At 39.9% G+C, this 26,443-nt stretch overlaps 1 protein-coding gene across 16 annotated transcripts in view; it reads right to left on the bottom strand.

The window, feature by feature from the left end:
• The window catches only part of CNTRL (centriolin), a 97,333-nt gene extending 74,609 nt beyond the window's left edge, over window positions 1-22,724 (bottom strand). For 12 of the 16 annotated variants that reach the window (XR_004054003.1, XM_030919815.1, XM_030919821.1 and 9 more), the window contains exons 1-7: window positions 22,520-22,633; window positions 17,038-17,217; window positions 9,016-9,263; window positions 6,287-6,417; window positions 3,981-4,111; window positions 2,434-2,575; window positions 403-589 (exon numbers count right to left, since the gene is read on the bottom strand). Coding sequence is in view for 15 of the 16 variants with exons in the window: in XM_030919815.1 (XP_030775675.1) it covers window positions 403-589; window positions 2,434-2,575; window positions 3,981-4,111; window positions 6,287-6,417; window positions 9,016-9,232 (808 nt within the window). In the remaining variant the exon portion in view is untranslated. Of the gene's footprint in view, window positions 1-402; window positions 590-2,433; window positions 2,576-3,980; window positions 4,112-6,286; window positions 6,418-9,015; window positions 9,264-17,037; window positions 17,218-22,470; window positions 22,486-22,519 lie in introns of those variants that run through there. The other 4 variants (XM_030919816.1, XM_030919817.1, XM_030919825.1 and 1 more) reach the window with 4 other exon arrangements.
• Window positions 22,725-26,443: the final 3,719 nt, after the last annotated feature.

Raw genomic sequence — 26,443 nt, 5'->3', positions numbered from 1 at the left:
GCTCCCTCCCCTTAATGCCATTCTTCACGAGGCTAACCCTCTCTTCTCTTTGCTTTCAGGTTAAATGTCACTCCCTCAGAAAGCCATTCCTCTATGCCACAAAGAAGGCTCCCCTCTGTCACTTTATCCGATTTATTTGCTTTTTGTCTGTCTTCTCTGCCAAAACATAAGCTGCATGGATGCCAGCACCATATGTCTTGCTCCCCATTGTATCCTTAGTGCCAAATACAGTGCCTGGTTCACAGTATACATTCAGTAAATATTTGTTGAATTGATTTATGCTGCCATTTCCTGTGTACATTTTAATAGCATTATAAAGTTCATAATACATATTTCTAGATAACTTCTGAAACTAAATTCCTCCCTCACCCAAATTTATTATTTTTTTAAGTTTAATCTTACCTAAACTGAATCTCTCAAAAGCCTCCTGTCTATCCTGAGTGGTTACTGGCTGACCTTCCAAACTTTCCAGTGAACGGAGGTGGAAAATGGTAAACTGGAGGTAATGAGGAAGGGTCACAACTGGATTTTCAACTAGGATCAGAGAAATCAAATCTTGAAGCGGTTTCAACTTGCTTATATCTTGGAGCTGAAATGATATAACATTAGTATTGGTATAATGTAATTTAAAAATCACAGCATACCTAAAGTAAGTTACAAATCAACTAAATTTAACATGGCAAGGAATCTACTCATGAAACCAATTACCCAAAAGTAGTGGTAATACTTTTGGGTATTTCCAGTATGGAAAGGGAGTATATGAGTATTTATGGTGTATTTGGGCAGTATTAGGCATTTTCCATACACTGTTTCATTTATGACTCCTCACAACAACCTATCATGTAAGTGTCATCTTAATTTTACAGATGAAGAAACTCAGAATCAAAGAAGTTAGGTGACTTGCCCAGAGTTCAAAGCCTGTAAGTGAATGAAACAGGATTTGAATTCAAGTTTGTGTAACTCTCAACTTTGTCTTTTCGTTATACTGATTCAACAAATCAAAAAAATGAATGGTTATAAAAAATATTTTGGCAAATCTTCAGATAACTGTGCTATAATTGATAGTTTATTCAGATAGTTTATTCTCAACCTAAAAATGTTGAGAAACAGTACTCCAAATAGCTAGTACAAATAAATCTTCTCTCCCAAGTGAATGTGCAGCACTCTTCATAATGCCAATGTCAAATATCAACGGGGTGAGGACAGCATACAAAATTAGAAATAAATATTTATTGATTTTCCTATTGCACAGCTGACACTAAGTTGACACTATCTAAGGATCAACTACTTCAGGAATATTTATGGCAAATTTTAGATCTATGGCTACCTCTTCCCATCATCCCACAGCGTCAACAGCTCTAAGGTGATGCTGTACAATGTGGGTTTGGGCTTGGGCTCTGAGGCTCCTGGACTGTCACAGGATAAAATCAGAAAGCATAGGTATTGTTAACAACACGGCATTAAATGAATATTGCTTCTTCTTATTGGTCTCCACTGGTGAAGGCTTAAAGAATATAGCTTTAGACTTATTTAGTGTTTTAAAGTTTTTTTTAAAGCATTTTTCACATCTATCATTTCATCTGAGCCCCCATAATACCCCTGTAAAGGAGGCAGTATAGGGATTATTTTCCCCAAACAGTGAGTTTTAGAGGGATTAAAGAATTCTCCAAGGTCATCGAAGACAATTCTATAGAGACTCATCTTTGAAGTCACATTTTTCATTTTCTATTCTACAACTGATGTTCTTTAAATTATAGCACAATTTTCCCAATTTTAATACAAATTTAAATAAATTAACATTTTTACTAAGCAAATGCTTATTAAATACCTTGTGGTGAATAAATACCATAAGAAAATCATAAACTATACTCCAGAGAAAAATATACAACATCATCCAAATATGTAAATCATGATAACAAAGTTGCTCTATTATGAAAAGCCAGTGATCAACCTCTTGTAACACCTAACATCATAATCAAAATAAACTGGTAAATTTGAAATTAAAAGTTAATACTGTCAAAAAAAAAAAAACCCAGAACTTTCTTCCAGGCATTCAGTGATCTGGATTCTGGCACAAAATGTGACTCTGGATAAGGGACTTAACCTGTCCTAGACCTACTCGTTACTACCTAACTCATAGCGATAGAAAAATAATCCCTGTACCACTTTCTTAACAAGAGTGTTATGAGGCTCACATGAAATGATAAATGTAAAAATGCTAAGAGATCAACTCTTGGTTACTATGGAACCCATGCAAAATGAGGACTGCTTGTATTTAATGAATCTAGAAAATCATGGGCTATGTCTGAATCTAGTGTTTAGACAAAGAACTAAAACTTTAAAAGAAGAAATCCCGTTTTAAAAAAACTTAGATATGTTTAATATTTTATTTTTCAACAAGTCTAAAAATTCCTGCTATTTTGAACAACTTACCGATGATATCTTGTTGCCTTTCAAATTGAGGACTCGCAAAGATTTTAACTTCTTCCCTAACCATACTGGAATATGCTCAATTTCATTTCCTGCAAGGTTAAGCTTTTGCAGATTACACATATTTTCTATGCCTTCAATTTTGCTGGAAAGCAAAGGATAAAATAAAATTTAGTAAGTATAATTATGGAGTCTCTCATTGTATTTTTAGAATAAACAGCCTTAGCTCCATGTGAGATTACTTTTCATAATGATAATTTATCAACTCTTTTCATAAATGAGAACAAAGAAAAGTGGCTAAAGCCAAATTTACCAGAACAGCTAAACTGCCAACCTTTTATTACTATGCCAGGAATCCTATCCATCTTATTATTAGGCTTTGCAACTCCGTAACATAGAAAAGAAAAATTTGTCCATGGCAATCTCACCAACTACTGCGAACAATACTAGCAAACAGCCAGCACAGAGCTGGGAAACTCAATAGCACCCTGTTCTATCTGCTACATTCCTGTCCAAAAGATGTTCTTAATTATTGCCTTAAGTCATCATAAAAAGATTCTACGCCAGCAGGTTATGGGAGCCCATAGATGATACTGTATTTATGAATATAAGTAATTTAATCAGAACTTTTAAATAAAGCATTTATCATACATATTGATGAATTCTGACTGATGAAGCTTTTTCCCAAGTCACTTCCAGTTTATTTGTCAATTTAATTCCTTGGTCAATTTTCGATACTGCACAAATACTTCAGGGCTTCTATCTACACTGGGTAAATATTTCTAAGCTTCTCTACTTTCACTTTTATTTTGCTGAAAATATTTGCATCAGAATCAACTTTTTATACAACTTTTATAATAAGGGTTTGGTTCATTAACCATTTTTTTTCACTTTATGTCAGTTTTGTCATATCAGAACTTCTGCCATTGCTATTCATTTTCTTGGCCATTCTATTTACCAAGTCTAACTTGGGGGGCAAGCATACAGATATTAATAATTTCAAGATTTGATTATTGTATCATTTTGTCTATAACAAGTTTTCTATATGCAGTTTTAGCCACTGTCAGTTTTAGTATATTTATTTCTCACAGTAATATTTATTATGAATTGGAAACAAGATTGAGAGCATATTTCTTGTAGCAATGAGCAAAGAACATCAGAATCAAAACAGATTAGAACATCTTGGGGGTCAAAACGGCAAGGTTAAAACATTCTGCTTCATGTCAACATTCTTAACGTAATAAGGTAACAAAATCACAGACAATATCTGAGAAAACTTCCTGTCATAAACTAAATTAAGATGTAATTTGGTGCTCAAAAATATATCTCTTTGATAATGCTAGATGTTTTTCTGTAGTTCAGTAATGCCAAAACATAAAGACAGTTACCTACCATATGTGAAGAGATAGACATTCATTTGATCAATGAATAAAGATAAAAATATCTTGTTTCTGTGTCAAAGGATTCTTTCAGTAATGTGGATAACATTAATCTACCTCTCTAACAAAATTACCTACAATGCTACCTAAAGATTTTGTTATATAACTCACCTGATTTTGTTATAGGATAAGTTGAGTTCACGTAATTTTAACAGCTTGTCCAACTTTTCAATCTTCCCTATTAGATTATAGCTGAGATTCAGTACTTCAAGTTTAATACATTTTTCCAAATTCTCGATATACTAATTGGAAACAAATGAATAAATACTTTACACAACAGATGCCTTGACATACAGTATAATATTTACATACGTGCATCAGGGGCTGTTTGATCAGTCATCAGAAAATAATATACCCTTACTGTTCTCCTGGACAATCCCTTGATGCAGCTCTCCTTGACTAGGAGTAATAACTCTACTCAAGCTACCAAACTCTCCTTGCCCTTCAGTGGACAATGACATTGTCTACACACTAAGAAGCTCAAGACTATCCAACAAGATTTCCCTCACTATCATTCCCTCTACCTCAGTTTTGCTATACCTCTCCCTCTCATTCCCCTCTTTTCTTCCAAAAGGCAGTGCTATGGTTTTAGTTTATTTTCTGAAGATCTTGTTTGCTATAAAATCTATATAACATGTATATATTTAAGCATATATAAATGTTTGCTATAAATTCTATAAAATATGTGTGTGTGTATATATATATATGCAAACAAGATCTTCAGAAAATAAACACTGCTAACAAGGAAATAAAGACATCTTGTGACAGAGTGCAAGGCACCAACATGGCAGATTTTGCCAGTTGTGTTCACTACTCTAGCATTACTGCCTGGTGCTAAATACTTGTTGACTAAAAGAATGAGAGTGCAACTGAGGACAGGGTGGCTAATTGTGATTGGGTGGTAACAGAAGACATCGGCCTAGAGGACAGAATGAGACCCTGTCTCAAAAAAAAGAGAAGACCTCACTAAGTTGAAACCTTAATAACAAGAAGCCAGCTGTATGAACATCTAGGTTGCCCAGGCTGGAGTATAATGGCGCGATCTCAGCTCACTGCAACCTCCACCTCCCGGGTTCAAGTGATTCTCCTGTCTCAGCCTTCTGGGTAGCTGGGATTACAGGCACCTGCCACTACGCCTGGCTAATTTTTGGTATTTTTAGTAGAGATGGGGTTTCACCACGTTGCCCAGGCTGGTCTCAAACTCCTGACCTCAGGTGATCTGCCCACCTCAGCCTCCCAAAGTGCTCGGATTACAGGCGTGAGCCACTGCGCCCAGCTGCTGCTTTTATTTTAACTTATTAAAATACATCTTTCATTAAACACAACTTTTAAGTCTTTATGCATGTTAAATCTGTCAATACTTTTCCTTTGTGGTACTAGGGTATTTGCTTAGGGGGAACTTCACCACTCTAAGATTTTTTAAATATTCTCATATACTCTCTCTAATACTTTTAGAGCATTTCTGTTAGTTGGTTTTTTTTTTTTTTGTTTTGCTTTGTTTTCATTTAGTTCCTCACCCTTCTGGAATTACTTTTTGTGAATAATATGTGGTAGAAATCTAAGGTTTTTTTCTTCCAATTAAAGGAATTAAGTTGTCTATTATAATGTGTTCATGTTGTATAGTTTATGAATAAAGCTGTAAACACTCTAGAGCAGAAATTAGCAAACATTTTCTAATTCGGTTTGGCTGTGTTCCCACCCAAATCTCATCTTGAATTCCCATGTGTTGTGGGAGGGACCCAGTGGGAGGTAATCGAATCACAGGGGCAGGTCCTGTGCTGTTCTCGTGATAGTAAGTCTCATGAGATCTGATGGTTATTATAAGGGGGAGTTTTCCTTCACAAGCTCTCTTTTTGCCTTCTGCCATCTATGTAAGACGTGACTTGCTCCTCTTTGCCTTCCACCATGATTGTGAGGCTTCCCCAGCCACATGGAACTGTAAGTCCAATTAAACCTCTTCCTTTTGTAAATTGCCCAGTCTTGGTTATGTCTTTATCAGTAGCATGAAAACGAACTAATACAAAGGCCAAATAGTAAATGTTTTTGGCTTGTAGGCCACATAGTCTGTGGCAACTACTAAGCTCTGCTACTGTAGTGCAAAAACAACCATAGACAATATGTAAACAAATAAGTGTGACTGTGTTCCAACAAAACTTTACTTACAAAAATAGCAGGCCTGATCTGGCCTGTAAGCTGTACTTTGCCAACCCCTTCTCTACAGAGTCAATATTGTAGAGAATACTGAGTAATAGAAACCTATTAATTTGGAGATGTCACATACTTCTGATTTAGAATACTCACTGGAAACAATAAAAGGTCTGCCACAAATTAGGCGACATTAGGATAATTTTTTTTCGCAGTTTTAGAGCACAGAAAAGTTTAAAACAGTATCTATGCTCAGAAATTGCTGGTCCTACCTTAAATTTCTTGCCACCATCTTTAGAAAGAGAAAGGTTCAGAGACTTTATTAAGGCCAAATTGTCCTGTTTAGTAAGTTTTTTAATGAGGGCTTCTGTAATATATCGAACTCCTGCATGTGAATCAGCTCCTGAAATTACAGAAACAGATCATCATCAGTAGAGGAAAGACATGAATATCACAAAGAACAAGTCGTTTTGATGTTATATAACAAAAACAAAAATTAAGCCATGCATATACCAAGAAAAGCTGGCTATTTCTAATCATAATGTTTTAATAATGTTTTACTTCATAGCATTTCATAACTATAATGAGGATGACAATGGTTATATACACTATAAATATTTGCTGTGTGCCAAGCTTTGGGCTAAATGGTTTACATTTTTAAAATTTAATTTATACAACAAACCTTTGAGATAGAAATTACTAATATCATCATTTATTTACAAAACATCATTTGCTCAAGATCCTACAGCTAATTAAGGCACAAATCCAGAACTTAAACCCAGAGGAATATAAAACTTGCACTTTTAACTATATGAAGTTTTTTTTAGCAATATTTTCATATTAGTTTTTAAAAATAAACTGGTAATAGTTGTTTGTTTTTTAGAAAATTCCAGTCTAAAGTTCAGAAACACTGAAATTCTTAAATATATTTTCCTATTTTTTTTTATTGTGAGAAACTCTAAATTTGTTGTTTTTTTAAATAGAGAAAATCACAACATATTGTACAGAGCTAGAGTAGTCACTTGAGGGATGGCAAATCTGGTCTTATAACGTTCCTGGATATTGTTGTCAAAGACTGTTAATGCCATATTACATTTTACAAAAGTAGCCCTAAAACCAAAATCATCTCTTGGTTCTTGCCTTATGAGTCAGAAAAAATTAATCCTGGGTTGAGATCCAGGCTGTGAGTCAAAGATTCCCTAAGATTATTTATAAGTTAGTATTAAATTTATTTTGGTTCAAAATAAAATGATTTTTAAATTTAACTTGGCTTGTTCTGGGAAAGAAAATTAATATTTGATTAATATTCTAAATTTGATAATATTCTAAAATATCAATCATATTAGAAATAACAATATGCCAACTAGCAGTAAAGATATAGCATAAACCCAATGTTGTTAATGCTTACTAATAAAACGTGATTAGAGTTTAATGGCTATTATTTCACGACTTACCAAAGAATAACTTACTTTTGAAGTCAAATGCTCTACCACTAAGCTATACCCCCATCAATGTACTTTTGAGAACCGATTCCTAGACTAACAGAATGCTTTTAAAAAGAAACTACCATCAGAGTGAACAGGCAACCTACAGAATGGGAGAAAATTTTTGCAATCTACTCATCTGACAAAGGGCTAATATCCAGAATCTACAAAGAACTCAAACAAATATACAAGAAAAAAACAAACAACCCCATCAAAAAGTGGGCAAAGGATATGAACAGACATTTCTCAAAAGAAGACATTCATACAGCCAACAGACACATGAAAAAATGCTCATCATCACTCACCATCAGAGAAATGCAAATCAAAACCACAATGAGATACCATCTCACACCAGTTAGAATGGCAATCATTAAAAAGTCAGGAAACAACAGGTGTTGGAGAGGATGTGGAGAAATAGGAACACTTTTACACTGTTGGTGGGATTGTAAACTAGTTCAACCATTATGGAAAACAGTATGGCAATTCCTCAAGGATCTAGAACTAGATGTACCATATGACCCAGCCATCCCACTACTGGGTATATACCCAAAGGATTATAAATCATGCTGCTATAAAGACACATGCACACGTATGTTTATTGCGGCACTATTCACAATAGCAAAGACTTGGAATCAACCCAAATGTCCATCTGTGACAGACTGGATTAAGAAAATGTGGCACATATACACCATGGAATACTATGCAGCCATAAAAAAGGATGAGTTTGCGTCCTTTGTAGGGACATGGATGCAGCTGGAAACCATCATTCTTAGCAAACTATCACAAGAACAGAAAACCAAACACCGCATGTTCTCACTCATAGGTGGGAACAGAACAATGACACCACTTGGACTCGGGAAGGGGAACATCACACACTGGGGCCTATCATGGGGAGGGGGGAGGGGGGAGGGTTTGCATTGGGAGTTATACATGATATAAATGATGAATTGATGGGTGCTGACGAGTTGATGGGTGCAGCACACCAACATGGCACAAGTATACATATGTAACAAACCTGCACGTTATGCACATGTACCCTAGAACTTAAAGTATAATAAAAAAGAAAAAAAACAAAACACTGGTGGAACATACATGCATGTCCCATATGTGGAAATCAGTCCATTCACAGATAAGCAGTTTGCTAATAAGAAGATTGGCATAGGCCAAGTATGGATAACATTTTTTTACTGAATTAAGGCACTCCACTCTGAAGTGAAAAGATCTTCCCTCCCTTAACCAAAGAGGATGGCAAGTTTTGGTATGAGTTTTAAGACACTCTCCTACCACAGGAAACAAAGCTTCCTCTTTCTGGAAACTCCCTCTTTGAATCCACTGACATCTTTACCCTCACCCAGAAACCTCAATCCTCCTACTATCCTTACACAGTTTCTGTTAATAGAAACAACAGATCAAATTAGTACCAGAATGTTACAGTTGGACCAAAAATGCAAGCTGAAAATTTTCTATCTCTACTTAAAGTATGTGGTCAGACCAATTCTTAGATTAAAAAGTGATACCTTTATGGTCTTGGTAGTCCAAAAGCATATTGTTTTCATCTGCAATCTCAACTTGCTCACACCACTGTCCTTCAGAATGAAAAGGTAGAGTCTCTGATCCAATCAAAGGTGAAAGTGACCTAGATCTCAGATTGGACATAGATGATGGGATAGGAGAGTGAGATGACGATGGCATCTTTGCTTTGCAGAATATTTTTTGTTGAGAACCTTTCTTCATTGCAAAAATAAAGCCAGGTGTTCATCAAAACCTGTAAGAGTTTTCAGTATATTCAACAAGATTAATTTTTAAGAGCTATCAAAACTATTATTTCTAGAAACTTCAGTTCTATAAAGTTATAAACTCAGAGGCTATAGATACTAGGACCCATACTACTCCAAGCTGATGGAGCAGACACTATATTAAACATCACCGAAGACCTTACCAGAGAGAAAAGAGATCTCCAGAGGGTCTAGAATTGACACATGCTCCAGCTGGAAGTGTTGTCATTCCTGTTGTTTATTGAACCAAACTAGTCCCAAGGCCCCTTTTACCCACACAAGGGGATCCTAGAATGCAGGAAGCTGGAATATTTGGCAACCAGCAGTATTTAATACTGATAAGCACTCTCTCCTTCCTCAAAGTTTCTTCCTTTGGTTTCTGGGACACCGCACTCTCCTGGTATCCTCGTCCCTCCCTGGCCACTCCATGGACTCCTTTGCTGGCTTTTGTTCCTCCTTGCAGTGTAATTTAAACATCAGAACTCCTCAATGGTCCCTTCTAGTTTCTCTCTAATCTTATCTTGGATAAATTAATGCACACTCATGGTTCCCAATGCCATGTGTTTACTCTTATTTATCTATTTTTATTTTTTATTTTTTTGAGACGGAATCTCGCTCTTGTCGCCCAGGCTGGAGTGCAATGATGTGATCTTGGCTCACTGCAACCTCCGCCTCCTGGGTCCAAGCTATTCTTCTGCCTCGGCCTCCTGAGTAGCTGGAATTCCTGGTGCCTGCCACCATGACCAGCTAATTTTTGTACTTTTAGTAGAGACAGGGTTTCGCCATGTTGGCCAGGCTGATCTCGAACTCCTGACCTCAGGTGATCCGCCTGCCTCAGCTTCCCAAATTGCTGGGATTATATATGGGCGTGAGCCACCAAACCCAGCCAATATTTATATCCTCAATCCAATCTTTCTCTGAGCTCCAGACTCCTATTTCTAATTGCTTACGTGATATCTCATTGGCATCCTAAACTCAGTTCAGCTTGAATTTATTATTTACCCTGTTCCTCCTCTCACCCTCCTGTTCCTCTTCCAGTGTTCCCTAAACAGTGAACAGTGCTCGCTGGAATAAGCCAAAAACCTGGGAGTCATTCTTGACACCTCCCTCTTCCCTTGTCCCATACTCAGCCAATCGCTAAATCTTGTTAATTCTTACTCCCAAATACCTCTCAAATTAAGTCTGCTTCTTTCCATTTTCACTCTCACGCACTCTAATCCAAGCCCTCATCCAACTACTATAACAGCTTCTAACTGATCTGTCTGCAAGCTCTCTTGCCTTACTGTTCCATCATTACATTGCAGTCAGATAGCCAGAGTGATGTCATTTTGCTTAACATTTGTCTCCATTCTGAACTGTTTGCTCCATGAGAGCCTGTCTGTTTTGTTTATAGAGTCTCCCCAGTCTAGCATAGTGCCTGGTACCTAGCAGGAACTCAATATATATTTGCTGAATAAATGAACGAATAGAGTTATCTTCCAGTCATCCCTCTCCATCATCCACCAATATTGATTCTATCTCTAAAATATTTTGAAATTCATCTCTATCCATCTTCACAGTTACTGCCCTAGATCCAACTTTTATCCTCTCTTGCTTTGACTATTAGATACTCTCTGAACCAGCTTCCTTCCAATTCTCCTTTGCTTTACCCTCAATCCATCCTCTACCTTTGACCCACTTATATAATAAAAACAAAAGAAATGTAACGGTTTCCAGTGCCTATGAGTCTAAATATTTTGGCACCATGCACCACAAACAGGACTCATCACAATCTGACCCCAACTTTCTGGCCTCCCCATCACATGCCATTGCTCTAGTCATCTTTTTGTCATTACCTGAACACATCATGAGTTTTTGCTTATGAAATTCCCTTTCCTTAAAGGGAATTCTTTAAAGGGAATTAAACATCCTCTCCTTTCTCTCAACCAATTAAAATGTTACTTTATTTGTGAAGACTTTCCAGAAATCTACTTTCTTTAGATAGAATGAATTCTCCCTGTTTATTACACTGAATATACCTACTGTATATCTTTTGCTTGCCCAGAATGTAACATCGACAAGTGGAGGAATAATCTCTGAATTCCCAGCAGCTCCATGGTGTAGGTCATGAATACATCTAACACCTTATAGCTAGAATTCGCCCGGTTTAAAAACCATACTTTCAACAGTGTGCTCTTTCATGCATGTGCTCTCTCTCTTTGTATGCATATTTTTTATTGGAATGTATCATACATAAAGTACATAAATCATAAGTGTATATAGCTTCATGAATTTCTATACAGTGAACACAAGCTATGTAATCGACATCCAGGTAAAGAAACAGAATATTTCCAGAATCCCAGAAGTCCTCTCATGCCCCCTTCCAGTCACTAACTCCCACACATGGGTAATCACTATTCTGACTTCCAACACCAGAGATTTTTGAACTATTTTTGAACTTTAGAGAAATGAAACCATAAAATATCTTTTAAATCTGCCTTTTTGTTAAATATTGTTTCTGTAATTCATTCATATTTGTCTTATGCTATATGAAAAACATCTGATCACTTCAAATTTCAGTGTCTACTATTCTTATCTACAAAATCAATTTTATTGAAGTATAAGTCTTCCAGAAGGAACTAAAGCATTTGTTAATGAAAGAGACCTTGGTCAAATTCCTTTAAATGTTTTCACATAAAAATATTTATTTTCTTATATGAAAGAAAGGTAAAGTTCATGACCATTAAGGCTCAGAATGGTTTAGCACTATGACTTGATTAGTCCTTAAAAATGACATCCTCATCTGGGTGTGGTGGCTCATGCCTGTAATCCCAGCACTTTGAGAGGCCGAGGCGGGCAGATTAATAGGTCGGGAGATCGGGACCATCCTGGCTAATACAGTGAAACCTCATCTCTACTAAAAATACAAAACATGAGCCAGGCATGGTGGCAGGCGCCTGTAGTCCCAGCTACTTAGGAGGCTGAGGCAGGAGAATGGCATGAACCCGGAAGGCGGAGCTTGCAGTGAGCCTAGATAGTGCCACTGCACTCCAGCCTGGGCAACACAGCGAGACTCCGACTCACAAAAAAAAAAAAAAAAAAATGACATCCTCTTCTGTTCCAGGCATACAGTGTGCTGTGCCTACAGTGTGCTGTACGCTGTAGAACACAGCCTAGCAAATGATAAATAATTAACATTTATTGAATGAATTAGTCATAAAGAACATAAAATGTAAAATGTACTATTTAGTATCTCAACAAAAAGATGCCTGCATGAGCAATACTAGTCCTCAATATCAATCGTCCTAAATTTGCAAGGTTAGGTGTATGCAAAAAAGATTTTCATGATACACAGTTGTACATTTAGTCATTTAGTCTAAAAGTACATTTAGTCTAAAAACAGTACAAAAATTATAAACTTGACAAACTTTCGGACAAAAAAAACTTATAAGGTGTATAGATCTTGAGCAAGGCTATATTAATAATGATGCTATCTTTGCTTAGTACCTTAATTTCCCCTATAGTCACTGCTGAAAATGTGAAAATGGAAATTATTTTTTAGAAAAAAATTTAATGAAATAAGATATTAGCTTAAAGTAGTTTTTAATCCAAGGATTGAGTAGCTCAAGTGTTAATGCTATATAAATTGGCATTAGAAAGGGATAGTGGGCCGGCGCGGTGGCTCAAGCCTGTAATCCCAGCACTTTGGGAGGCCGAGACGGGCGGATCACGAGGCCAGGAGATCGAGACCATCCTGGCTAACAGGTGAAACCCCATCTCTACTAAAAGATACAAAAAACTAGCCGGGCGAGGTGGCGGGCGCCTGTAGTCCCAGCTACTCGGGAGGCTGAGGCAGGCGAATGGCGTAAACACGGGAGGCGGAGCTTGCAGTGAGCTGAGATCCAGCCACTGCACTCCAGTCCCGGCGACAGAGCGAGACTCCACCTCAAAAAAAAAAAAAAAAAAAAAAAGAAAGGGATAGTGGAATGATGTGTAAACATCTTCATATACGTGGTATTGTAAAATATCACACATATGATATCATGCATCACATAACAATGTTTTGGTCAACAATGGACCACATACATGACAGTGGTCCCATAAGATTATAATAAAGCTGAAAAATTCCTATAACTTAGTAACATCATAGATGTCATAATATCATAGTGCTACACATTACTCACATGTTTGTAGCGATGCTGATATAAACAAACCTACTATGCTACAAGGTGTACACAAGTCTAGCACATACAATTATGTAGAGTACATAGTACTTGGTAATAAATGTCCGTGTTACTGGCTTATGTATTTACTATACCATACTTTTTATTGTTAGAGTGTACTCATTCTATTTATTTTTTTTTTAAAAAAGTTAACTGTAAAACAGACTCAGGCAGGTAGGTCCTTCAGGAGGTATTCCAGAACATAATATTGTTATCATAAGAGATGACAGCTCCATGCCTGTTATTGCCCCTGAAGACCCTGAAGATCAGTGGAACAAGATATGAAAGGCAGTTATACTGATTATCCTGACCCTTACAGGCCTAGGCTAATGTGTGTGTTTATGTCTCCGTTTTTAAGAAAACATTTAAAAAGTAAGAGTGTTTAAAATAGAAAAAAGCTTATAGAATAAGGTTATAAAGAAATTAATTTTGTACAACCATACAATGTGCTCATGTTTTTTTTTTTTTTTTTGAGACGGAGTCTCGCTCTGTCGCCCAGGCTGGAGTGCAGTGGCCGGATCTCAGCTCACTGCAAGCTCCGCCTCCCGGGTTTATGCCATTCTCCTGCCTCAGCCTCCCGAGTAGCTGGGACTACAGGAGCCCACCACCTCGCCTGGCTAGTTTTTTTGTATTTTTTTTAGTAGAGACGGGGTTTCACCGGGTTAGCCAGTATGGTCTCGATCTCCTGATGTCGTGATCCACCCGTCTCGGCCTCCCAAAGTGCTGGGATTACAGGCTTGAGCCACCGCGCTCAGCCTGTGTTTACGTTTTAAGCTAAGTTTTATTATAAAAGAGTCAAAAAGTTTTTAAAAAGTTTAAAGTTTATAAAGTAAAAACATTACAGCAAGCTAAAGCTAATTTACTATTGAAGAGAGAAAAAATGTTTAATAAATTTAGTGTAGCCTAAGTGTACAGTGTTTATAATAAAGTCTACAATAGTGTACAGTAATGTCCTGCATCGTCACATCTTCCAGTCCTGCAAGCTCCAATCATGTGGTAAGTGCTCTATACAGGTATACATTTTTACATTTTATACCATATTTTTATTGTACCTTTTCTTTCTTTCTTTTTTTCTTTTTGAGAGGGAGTTTCCCTCTGTCACCCAGACTGGTATGCAGTGACACGATCTCGGCTCACTGAAACCTCCGCCTCCCGGGTTCAAGCGATTCTCCCACCTCAGCCTCCTCAGTAGCTGGGACTACAGGCGCATGCCACTACACCTGGCTAATTTTGGTATTTTTAGTAGAGACAGGGTTTCACCATATTGGCCAGGCTGGTCTCGAACTCCTGACCTTGTGATCCACGTGTCTTGGCCTCCCAAAGTGCTGGGATTACAAGTGTGAGCCACCCACCCAGTCCCTTTTCTATGTTTAGATGCATAAATATTTACCATTGTGCTACAACTGCCTGAAGTATTCAGTACAGTAACATGCGGTACAGGTCTGTAGCCTAGGAGCAAGAGGCTATCCCTATACCATCTAGGTTTGTGTAAGTACATTCTATGTTTGCACAATGATGAAATTGTCTAACAATGCATTTTACAGAGCAAATTCTGTCATTAAGGGACACATGACTGTATGTTAAATTAAACTAAATTTTGCCTGCAAGTGCCTCTGTACTTTAAGTCTCTACATAATGAACTGCAACATAACTTAAAAGGTAAACTAACTGAAAGCCTAACTTAGGAGTATGTTTTTGTAACAAATAGCTGACTCTCAGCCAATCACAGCAGCTGAGCTTCAGTCAATCACAGGCAGTCAAGTGATCATACCATGTTCAAATAAGGTAAACACAGAGCTATAACCAATCAAGCTGTTTCTGTACCTCACTTCCCTTTTCTATCCATGAATGCTGCCTGCCTACATTGCAGAACAGACCTCTCTAAATTTCTTCTGGTTCTGAGGGCTGCCCAATTTGTGAACTATTCTTTGTTCAATTAAACTGTTAAATTTAATTTGTTGATAATGTCTCTTTTAACCTGTATATTTGATGCTCCTCCTGTTTCCTATCACATAGCTCTTAAAACCTTTGGGATCTCCACAGTGATAAGAGTGTCTTTCATATACTAATAAGATGACTGGTGACACCTAGATAGCTTTGGGATGGGGGCCAGTCACCAGAAAGACTAAGGCATGTTTAGAAGGTTGGGACTTTGAGCCCAACCTCACAACCTTTAAGGAGGGGAGAGCAGCTAAAATTGATTTGAAAACCAGTAGCCAATGATATGAGTAATCATGCCTACATAAGTAAGCCTCCATAAAACCCCAAAAGGACAGGGTCCAGAGAACTTCCAGATAGCTGACATGTGGAGGTGTCTGGAGGATGGCATGCTGGCGAGAGCATGAAACTTCATACCCCTTTCCACATACCTTGTCCTATGCAACTCTTCCTCTGGCTGTTTGTATATTTTGTAATATCCTTTATAATAAATGGGAAAATGTAAGTTCTGTGAGCCACTCGAGCAAATTAATTGAACCCAAGGAGAGGGTAGTGGGAGTCCCAATTTATAGCTCGGTGGTCAGAAGTATAGGTGGCAATCTACTACTTGTAATGGGCATCTGAAGTTAGTGGCACTCTTGTGGGACTGAGTCCTTAACCTGTGGGATCTGATGCTATCTCCAGGCAAACAGTGTCAGAATTGAACTGAGTAAGAGGACACTCAGCTGGTGTCCACTGAAGAAGTTCTGATGTATGAGGCAACAACCCTTACACGCCTGGTGTCAGAAGTATTGTACTGTGTGGTACGGCAGTAGGAAAAACATTTTGAGTTTTTCATATTTATATTAAAAGATAATATACCTTCACAAGTATGTGGGTATATATAAGCTGTGATTATACAGAAACTTCCCGCAAACTCCCAGCTTTCTGTGTAACAGCTGGCCATGAAGAAATTAAGACCTTCATTCCATAGGGGTCCTACCCAATACCCAGGAGGAAGGAATGCTGCACAGAGAGGTCAAGAGAAATCTGGAGAGGCAGGCCTTGCTGAATTTCCTGACTCAGTCTATTAGCGTTAGACCATACCCATTTTGTCCAATCCTATTTCTATACAGCTGTCCATACTTCATTGATCCTAAGCATAAAAATGGATAATTTTTTCTGCATTTTTGGGTCTTCATTCTGAAGGTTCCCATGACACATAAAGCTTTGATCAAATAAATTTGCTATGCTTTTCTCTTGTTAACCTGTCTTTGTTACTGGGGTGTTGGCCATGACCATCTTTATAATGAGACAGAAAGGTATCACTCCCTTTCCTCCCCTACAGAACTTATATACAGTATATAAAGGAGAGATTACACTAATATAATCTATTAATATATTCAATTTTTGGAATTCCTCTTTGGATTCTGCTTTCAAATTAATTTGTAAGTCTCACAAGAAAATCGGGCCCATCACTTCAGGTACATTTTGTTTTTATTTTCCCAGTTTGATCGCTAACCTTACTCAGTAAACTTGACTCCATTTAAAGTTTGTCTACTTCCAAAAATTTAATGAAAAGATGATGATTGAAGTTAATTCTAAAGAATATCATACTAGTGGCTAACATTTACTGAAGGCTTACCATGTACCAAATATTGTGATATTTCGTCAGGCACAGTGTGTATACTTGCAGTCCCAGTTGCTCCAGAGGATGAGGCAGGAGGATCGCTTGATCCCAGGAGCTCCAGGCTACAATGTGCTATGATCAACCTTGTGACTGGCCACTGCACTCCAGCCTGGGTAGCATAGGGAGTCTCTGTCTCTAAAAAACAGACAGACAAACATATGTTGTGATAAGCTCTTTATGTGTATCATCACATTGAAAGAATTGAATACAACAACTCTATAAGTGTTATTTCCCATTTTACAGATGAAGATCTTAAATAATTTGTCCAAAGTTCCTTAACTAATTGGTTTGGCTAAAACTTGAAACCTGATCTAATTCAAAACCCATGTTTTTAACGACCATGTCATATAGCTATCTGAGTTTCCTAGAGTCTAGATTATGTTTGCTTTGTTCCCTATGGCCTAGCATGATGCCATAGGCAGCAGGTGCCTGTAATCCCAGCTACTTGGGAGGCTGAGGCACAAAAATCACTTGAACTGGGGAGGTGGAGGTTGCAGTGAGCCAAGATCATGTCACTGCACTCCAGCCTGGGCAACAGAGCGAGATTCCGTCTCAAAAAAACAAAACAAAAAAAATCCTGAAGGTAACCCAGAAAATTTTATACAAAGAAAGGATCTCTGATATCATGATCTGGTCTCTCAAGGTGAGTAGTCTGAAGGGAATAAAAACCTGTCATATTTTTTGTTTTTAAAAAGTTAATTATTATTTCACATACATTACAATATAGCCAAATGTCCCATGCCAATAGCCTCATTCACTACAGGTTAAGCACTCCAAATCTGAAAATCTGAAATATTTAAATATAAATATAAAAAATATAAATAAGTATAATGCAAATATTCCAAAATCTGAAAAAATCCAAAATCCAAGACACTTTTGGTAGCAAGCATTTTGGATAAAAGATAATCAATCTGTACTTTATTTTAATTTTTTTGGAGACAGGGTTTCACTATGTTGTCCAGGCTGATCTCGAACTCCTGAGCTCAAGCAATCCTCCCACCTCTGCCTCCCAAAGTGTTAGGATTACAGATGTGAGCTACCACACCTGGCCTTCAACCTGTTCTTTAAACTGTGAACTTAAATGTATCTGTACTTTTTGCTTCATTTTCTCATATTAAACTATATATATGGATCAGAAAAACTCCCCCAAGTCACATTAACTGCTATTTATGCCATTTCCACAAGGCTTTTGGTCCAAATTTCAAGCGTGGTAAACAATTTCTGTGCCTTATAACACAATTTTGCCATGGAAAAAAGTCTTTTAGTAATTTTAATATTATGAAATACATATTTAGTCTTAAGTCCCTTTTGCTGTCATAAGTGTGTTTTTGTATGCTAATGAGTTGACCGATGGCTAACCACCTCTAGGCAGCTTCAGGATCGTGGCTGGTCACTAGAAAGAGGGAGGGGAGAGGGGCTAAAGGTTGAGTTGATCACCAATGGTCAGTGATGTAATCAATCAGGCCTACATAATAAAGCCTCCGTAAAAATTTAAAAGACTGGGTTTGGGGAGCATCCAGATAGCTGGACACGGAGGGGGTCCTGGAGGGGAATCCACCCAGAGAGGGCGTGGAAGCTCTACGCCCCTTTCCACCTGCCTTACACTATGCATCTTTTCATCTATATCCTTTGTAATACCTTTTATAACAAACCAGTAAATGTAAGTAAGTGCTCCCTGAGTTCTGTGAACTGCTCTAGCAAATTAATCAAACCCAAGGAGGGAGTTGTGGGAACTCTGATTTATATTAATCAAACCCAAAGAGGGAGTTGTGGGAACTCTGATTTATAGCTGGTCAGTCAGAAGCACAGGTAAAACTGAGGCCTACGGTTGGCATCAAAACTTGGGGGCAGTCTTGTAAGCCAGCCTTCAACCTGAGGGATGTGACACTGTCTCCAGGCAGACAGTGTCAGAATTGAACTGGAGGACAGTCCTGTGGTGCCCACCACTGCAGAACTGACTGCTTGCTTAATGTGTGGGGGAAAATCCTACAGGATCATGTTGTGAGTGTATAGTGAGAGAAATTGAGTTTGTTTAATCTGTAGTCTCAGTAATACTATCTTTTTCTTTTTTTGAGACAGAGTCTCACTTGGTTGCCCAGGCTGGAGTGCAGTGGTGTGATCTCGGATCACTGTAACCTCTGCCTCCCAGGTTCAAGTGATTCTCCCACCTCAACCTACCAAGTAACTGGGATTACAGGCGCGTGGCACCACGCCTGGCTAATGTTTTTATTTTTGGTAGAGATGAGGTTTCGCCATGTTGGCCAGGCTGGTCTCAAACTCCTGACCTCAGATGATCCACCCACCTCGGCCTCCCAAAGTGCTGGGATTACAGCCACCACACTCAGTCCTCAGTAATACTATTGATGTTGCTAAACTGCACTGGCATTCTCCTTCTAAATACGAATACTCTAAAATTTGAGAAAAGCTAAGAGGCATGTGCTTAGGTAAAATCTTATTCCTAATTAAATGGATTAATAGACGACATTTATTATAGTATATATAATATGTAGTTGGGTTTTTTTTTCCCCCTTAGGCAAGGTCTTTCTCTGTCGCCCAAGCTGGAGTATAGGGGCATGCTCATGGCTCACGGCAACCTTGCCCTCCTGGGCAAGTGATCCTCCTACCTCAGCCTCCTGAGTAGCTGGGACTACAGCAGCATACGACCATGTTCAGCTAATTTTTTTATTTTTTGTAGAGATAGGGTCTCACTATAGTTCCCAGGTTGGTCTCAAATTCCTGGGCTCAAGTGATCTTTCTGCCTCAGCCTCTCAAAGTGCTGGGATTACAGGTGTGAGCCACTGTGCCCAGCCTGTAGTTTTTACACCCTAATGACCAAGACCCCTTAGGTCTCACCAGACTATCATGAGGTCCTTTATTACCTCTCCTGATTAGTAGAAGTCAGGCTTACTCATTCATAGACTTAAACCCTCGCTTGCCACAACTTCTGTAAAGCTTTAACATTGAAACAAGATATATGTAATCGGTCTCAGAGAATAGCTAACTCAGTGAAGTGGGCTTATGGGTTTACAGTGTTTGAGAATGGCTGGCATTATTTCATAGGCTACTGCCTGGAGGTGGTAAATGCTGAATTATAATTTTAAGGGAGAGATGAGGATGTAGTTTGATCCTAGGATGTTGTCTGCAATCACATGAACAAAAACCAAGCAAGCAATGGAAAAAATGAAGACAGCTGAGAGGCAGGCTAGGGCGAGTGAAGGAGCAGGATAAAGAGGAAAAAAAAAGCAAATAAAGTTCAGAGCTACAGTTGTATTTTAAAGGTTGTCTGCAGAGCAAGAGAAAGCCATTGGAATGACATGATAATCAGAATCCTATGTCCAGGCAACAAAACATTACCCATCCTGCCACCTATAAACCCAGATACTTGCTCTGATCTAACAATTCAGTCCATCACAGCTTAGTAGAGACTGCAAACTCCACCTCCATCCAGCCTTTCCTAACTTTGCTAACTTCCCATCTTCTCTGATCTCCAAATAAGGCAGACCTCCTTCTGTCTCTCTACAGACTCCCTAATATGCAAATACCCATCCCCATTTCTTAACCCCCATATCCCTCTCCTTAGCCCTTTAATTGGATTTCAGTACTTTCCCTCCAAGTCTACTTCATCCCATACCCTCTGACCTACTGAAATACTTTCCTTCCTTAACCTTCTCCTCCTTTCAAATATCCTGATTCCTATTCCTCTGCAAAGTCTCCAACCGTTTTTCTTTCCAAGCCAATTCCCCCATTCTGTGCTGTCCACCTCTGCCTCCCACTCTTCTTTATCCCATTCTGCCAATTTTCCCACAAATTCTATCCCAGTTCCCTAACACAGTAATAGTCTCCCCCACTTCTCTATGGTTCTTTCCTGTGCCCAGACGCAACCTTTCTCTATCCATCCAGACTTCCCAAGCTGCTCATCTCTCTTCATCCCAGAAAATACTCTGACATCCTAATGCGTTCCAATATGCTGACCTCCAATTACTCCCCTCCCTAAACAAAATACTCAAACCTCCACCCATTCCTCTTCATCGCAACCCAACTGCCTGCCTATTTGCCCTTCCGTCCTAATACTCTGGCCCCCGTGTCCTTTTCCACCTATTAAAAGCCTGAATCTCCCTCTCCCATCTCTCTTCTGCTCAGATAAAAAGCCTGAATCCCCTTCTCCCATCTCTCTTCTGCTCAGATACCCTAAAACTCAAGCTTCCCATCTCTTTCCATTAATTATTCAATTTTATTGAGCAACTTTTATGTAGGAAGAACCATGCTAGGACCTAAGCTCAAGATGTATAAGATTTTGTCTCCCAATTACCCATGATCTCTGCACCACGCAGTCTCCTTCATAGCATTTTATAAGTTATTTGTGAAACTACTTGATTGTTGCCTGTTTCTCCTTCTAGACTATAAGCTACAAGAGAGCAGAGGTCTTGTCTGTTGTTCTATAGACAATAAATATTTGTTGACTGAAGGACTGTACTAAACACTCTAGACAATACCAAATTTAAATCCTCAAAGATTTGATAGGATCAGAATTACTAACCTCATTTACAAGTGGCAATATATCTGAACAATTAAAAGCCTGGATTCTGGAACGAAACAGCCTGAGTTCACATTCTGATTTTCCACTTACTGTGTGACCTTAGGCAAATTACTTAACCTTTCTAATCCTCAGTGCTATCACTTTTTAAGTGGGGGTGATAACCTCATACAAGTTATTTTAAATTCTAAATGAGGTTAATACGTGCAAAGTGCTTAAAACTGGATCTGACAAACAGTGAACACCCAAACGTGATTCGCAATTATTTGGACAATGAGGAAACATGATCAGGAAGGCTCAGACACATGCCAAGGATCACAGACCCGGTCAGGTTACACAAGGTGGCAGAATTGAGGTTTGAGCCCAAGTTTGCCTGGCTTCAAAATTCACTAGTCCCTTAACGAATATAACGGAAGTGTTTGCTCTTCCCCTCCTTTTAGCATTTCGTCCCCACATCCTGTCATCTTTCTCCACGCACTGTAGTCCGTCAGATACCGTGACAACCCGTCAGGACGCCCAAACTGTCCTTTCTCCCGCTCACTCCCCACAGACAGCTGGCACATCCCAGCTCTCCCCTCAGCTCAGGTAGCAGGACGCACGACCTTCTGGGCGCCGCACCCTAACTTCCACACCTCCCCACGCTCTGGTTCTTCATCCCCAATCTCCCCCGCCGTCCCCACCTCTTCCCATCCAAACCTCCCTCCTTCATCCACCGCCCCACGCCCGTTCCGGGCCCTCCCCCTCTTTCCCGTCCAATCCCAATTCCCAGACACGCGCCCCCGCCCCGAATCCATCCCAAGCCGGCCCACCCCACGCCCGGTTCCGGCCTTCCCGCCTTTGCCGCCGGCCCCCACCGCTCGGGTTGGACGCCGGAGAACGGGCTCGACCAGGTCTGACGCTCACCGCCTAGGAGCCGAGCCGAGCAGTCCCGCAGGCTGAGGCGGAGCGGAAGACGTTGGGGCTCTTTCCTCAGGCGCGCAGCGGCGCGACGGCCATTTTGTTGTGTTGTGCCGGTTGCCGAGGGGCCCCGCGCGCGTGGGCGGGGCCTGTCTCAGCTACGCCCCTCTCCCTCCCCGGGGCTTTTGGGAGGGACGCAGAGGCGTTTCCCGCCGCCTTAGCAGCCAGCGCTCTAGGGTGCTGGGGAGTCTTGGGCGCCAGGCTTCCTGCCGCGCGGGGCCGGCGGGATTTGCTGCCTTCGCCTTCGGCTTGCCTTGCAGGTGAAGTTACGGGTGCAGCGTCAGGGAAAGCCGAGGTTTCTTGCGGCAGTCGTCCGCAGTGCAGTGGCCTTCGCTGAGACAAAGCTGCAGCCGCCACCCTCTGAAACGCGGACACGATTCTCGGGGCCTGGGTCCGAGGACGACCTGAACGCCGACCGGCGCAGCGCATCTCCGGCCTCCCCCACTTCTGACGCCTTTTTCTTACCATTTTCTCGCCATCATTCCTTCCTGTCTTCATTTCTTTTCTTTACTACAGAGTTTATAGTTCACCTGTATAACACTATTTTAGAAACGCCCTCTCTTTGTGTGCCTCAGTTTCCTTACCTATGAAATGGGGCCCTTTTACCTATTAACACTTCCTACAGTTTTCCTGATAACTATAAAAGTGAATCCAGGCCGGGCGCAGTGGCTCATGCCTGTAATCCCAGCTCTTTGGGAGACCAAGGTGGGAGGATCACTTGGGGTCAGGAATTGAAGACCAGCCTGGCTAACAAGATGAAACTCCGTCCCTACTAAAAATACAAAAATTACCCGGGCGTGGTGGCGCACGCTTGTCATCCCAGCTACTTGAGAGGCTGAGGCAGGAGGATCGCTTGAACCCGGGAGGCGGAGGTTGCAGTGATCCAAGATCGCACCACTGCACTCCAGCATGGGCGACAGAGCGAGACTCCATCTCAAAAATCAAAAAAAAAAAAAAAAAGCTCAGTTTTCCTGATAATTATAAAAGTGAATCTCTGTGGATGAGCTTAGAACAGTGAGGGACCCCATAGTAGGTTCTCAATGTGTCTTAGGTATTTCATTATTAGACAAAGGTTACCCAGAAGCGGTATTTCTTTCTACGCCCGAAAGAAGAGTTTAGGCAAGGGGTAGGGAGATGGGAAAGAATTTGCTTGGCAAAGGAAACAACTTGTGCAAACCGCAGAAGCGGGAGAAAAGAGCTTGGCAGTGTGCTGGATGTTAAGTAATTCAGTGTAGCTAGAGCAAAACATGAGTATGGAAACATGAAGTAGTTCAGTATGGCTCGTGCGAAAATCGGGTGGAGAAGCTAAATCTGGAAAAGCAACCTTATTATAAGCAGTATTAGGCACTTCATTTTTCCTTAAGACAGAGATAGCTTCACCTCTATAGGAAATTCAGGAGACGTCCAAGAAGGAATAAACTGCAATAAACATGGGGATGCAGACGTGTCTTTGATATACTGATTTTCTTTTCCTTTTACTTAAACGTGATTCCCACTGACATTTAAGTGAATGGTGCTGTCCTCTCCCCAACTAGTTACACAACACAGAAGGAAGCCCTTGGAGTTAAAACCCAGAATTTTTGAAAAGCTCCATTTAAAATTAAAAGATTACATTCATTTTTTTTCTTTCTTTCTTTCTTTTCTTTTTTGAGAAAGAGTCTGGCTCAGTCACCCAGACTGCCGTGGCAGAATCTCGGCTCAATGCGACCTCCACCTCCCGGGTTCAAGCGATTCTCCTGCCTCAGCCTCCTGAGTAGTTGGGATTACAGGCACGCACCACCACGGCCAGCTAATTTTTGTATTTTATTACAGACGGGGTTTCACCATGTTGGTCAGGCTGGTCTCGATCTCCTGACCTCACGTGATCCGCCCGTCTCGGCCTCCTAAAGTGCTGGGATTACAGGGGTGAACCACCGCGCCCTGCTGAGATGACATTCATTTTTAATCGAAGTTCAAGGGATATTTATTAGTTCGGAATGTGTACATTGCCGAGTTTCAGTTCTATTTGGCATATGTTTTGACACCCATCGTTTCTATTTCTTGTATCCAAGACTTAGATTTATTGTGTAACCTCATTGCTGTGTCCCTCAAAGTGTGTAATGGTATTCACGTGGGATCCATTATCAAGCCATGGTGTGCTGGTGTAGTTCATTATCAATCATATTAGTATCAATTAGTAGCCATCAGATATACACAAAAAGGCCAGAGGGTGGCGCAAAACACTTTTCTCCTGGGTAATCTCCCAATTAACCGCGGATGGGCACTCTTCGGTCCCATGTTGTCGGGTTTTCCTCCTCATACAGACCTCTGCCAGTGTCTAGCATCGTCTCTAAAGAAGCTAGAGACTTCATTTCTGAGGACTCTGTTCTGTTCCATTGGTCTATATCTCTGTTTTGGTACCAGTACCATGCTGTTTTGGTTACTATAGCCTTGTAGTATAGTTTGAAGTCAGGTAGCGTGATGTCTCCAGCTTTGTTCTTTTGACTTAGGATTGTCTTGGCAATGCGGGCTCTTTTTTGGTTCCATATGAACTTTAAAGCCGTTTTTTCCAGTTCTGTGAAGAAACTCATTGGTAGCTTGATGGGGATGGCATTGAATCTATAAATAACCTTGGGCAGTATGGCCATTTTCACGATATTGATTCTTCCTATCCATGAGCATGGTATGTTCTTCCATTTGTTAGTGTCCTCTTTTATTTCACTGAGCAGTGGTTTGTAGTTCTCCTTGAAGAGGTCCTTTACATCCCTTGTAAGTTGGATTCCCAGACATTTCTCAAAAGAAGACATTCATACAGCCAACAGACACATGAAAAAATGCTCATCATCACTGGCCATCAGAGAAATGCAAATCAAAACCACAATGAGATACCATCTCACACCAGTTAGAATGGCAATCATTAAAAAGTCAGGAAACAACAGGTGTTGGAGAGGATGTGGAGAAATAGGAACACTTTTACACTGTTGGTGGGATTGTAAACTAGTTCAACCATTATGGAAAACAGTATGGCAATTCCTCAAGGATCTAGAACTAGATGTACCATATGACCCAGCCATCCCACTACTGGGTATATACCCAAAGGATTATAAATCATGCTGCTATAAAGACACATGCACACGTATGTTTATTGCGGCACTATTCACAATAGCAAAGACTTGGAATCAACCCAAATGTCCATCTGTGACAGACTGGATTAAGAAAATGTGGCACATATACACCATGGAATATTATGCAGCCATAAAAAAGGATGAGTTTGCGTCCTTTGTAGGAACATGGATGCAGCTGGAAACCATCATTCTTAGCAAACTATCACAAGAACAGAAAACCAAACACCGCATGTTCTCACTCATAGGTGGGAACTGAACAATGAGATCACTTGGACTCGGGAAGGAGAACATCACACATCGGGGCCTATCATGGGGAGGGGGGAGGGGGGAGGGATTGCACTGGGAGTTATACCTGATGTGAACGACGAATTGATGGGTGCTGACGAGTTGATGGGTGCAGCACACCAACATGGCACAAGTATACATATGTAACAAGCCTGCACGTTATGCACATGCACCCTAGAACTTAAAGTATAATAAAAAAAAAAAAAAAAAAAAAAAAAAGAAGCTAGAGACTTCAAAGGAGAGACCTTTCTCCGGTTAATTTGAATATTAACTGTCTCTCTTAGCATGCTGAAAGAACTTCCTTCTCCAAAGCAGAAGTGAGAATACAAAAGTAGTGCAGACAACTCTTGCATTCCACACTATTTTTTCTTTATCTGATAATAGGAAGAATGTACTCTGAATTGCATTTACAATACAAATATTAGCCACCTCAGGGTGACCTAGCTTTTACTCAGTTCTTTTTTCCCCCGAATGATAGCAA

Source organism: Rhinopithecus roxellana, chromosome 16 (genome assembly GCF_007565055.1).
Source record: "Rhinopithecus roxellana isolate Shanxi Qingling chromosome 16, ASM756505v1, whole genome shotgun sequence".
NCBI lineage: Eukaryota > Metazoa > Chordata > Mammalia > Primates > Cercopithecidae > Rhinopithecus > Rhinopithecus roxellana.
The sequence above is the reverse complement of the archived record's forward strand: the minus strand, read 5'-3'. Positions and strand labels throughout refer to the sequence as shown.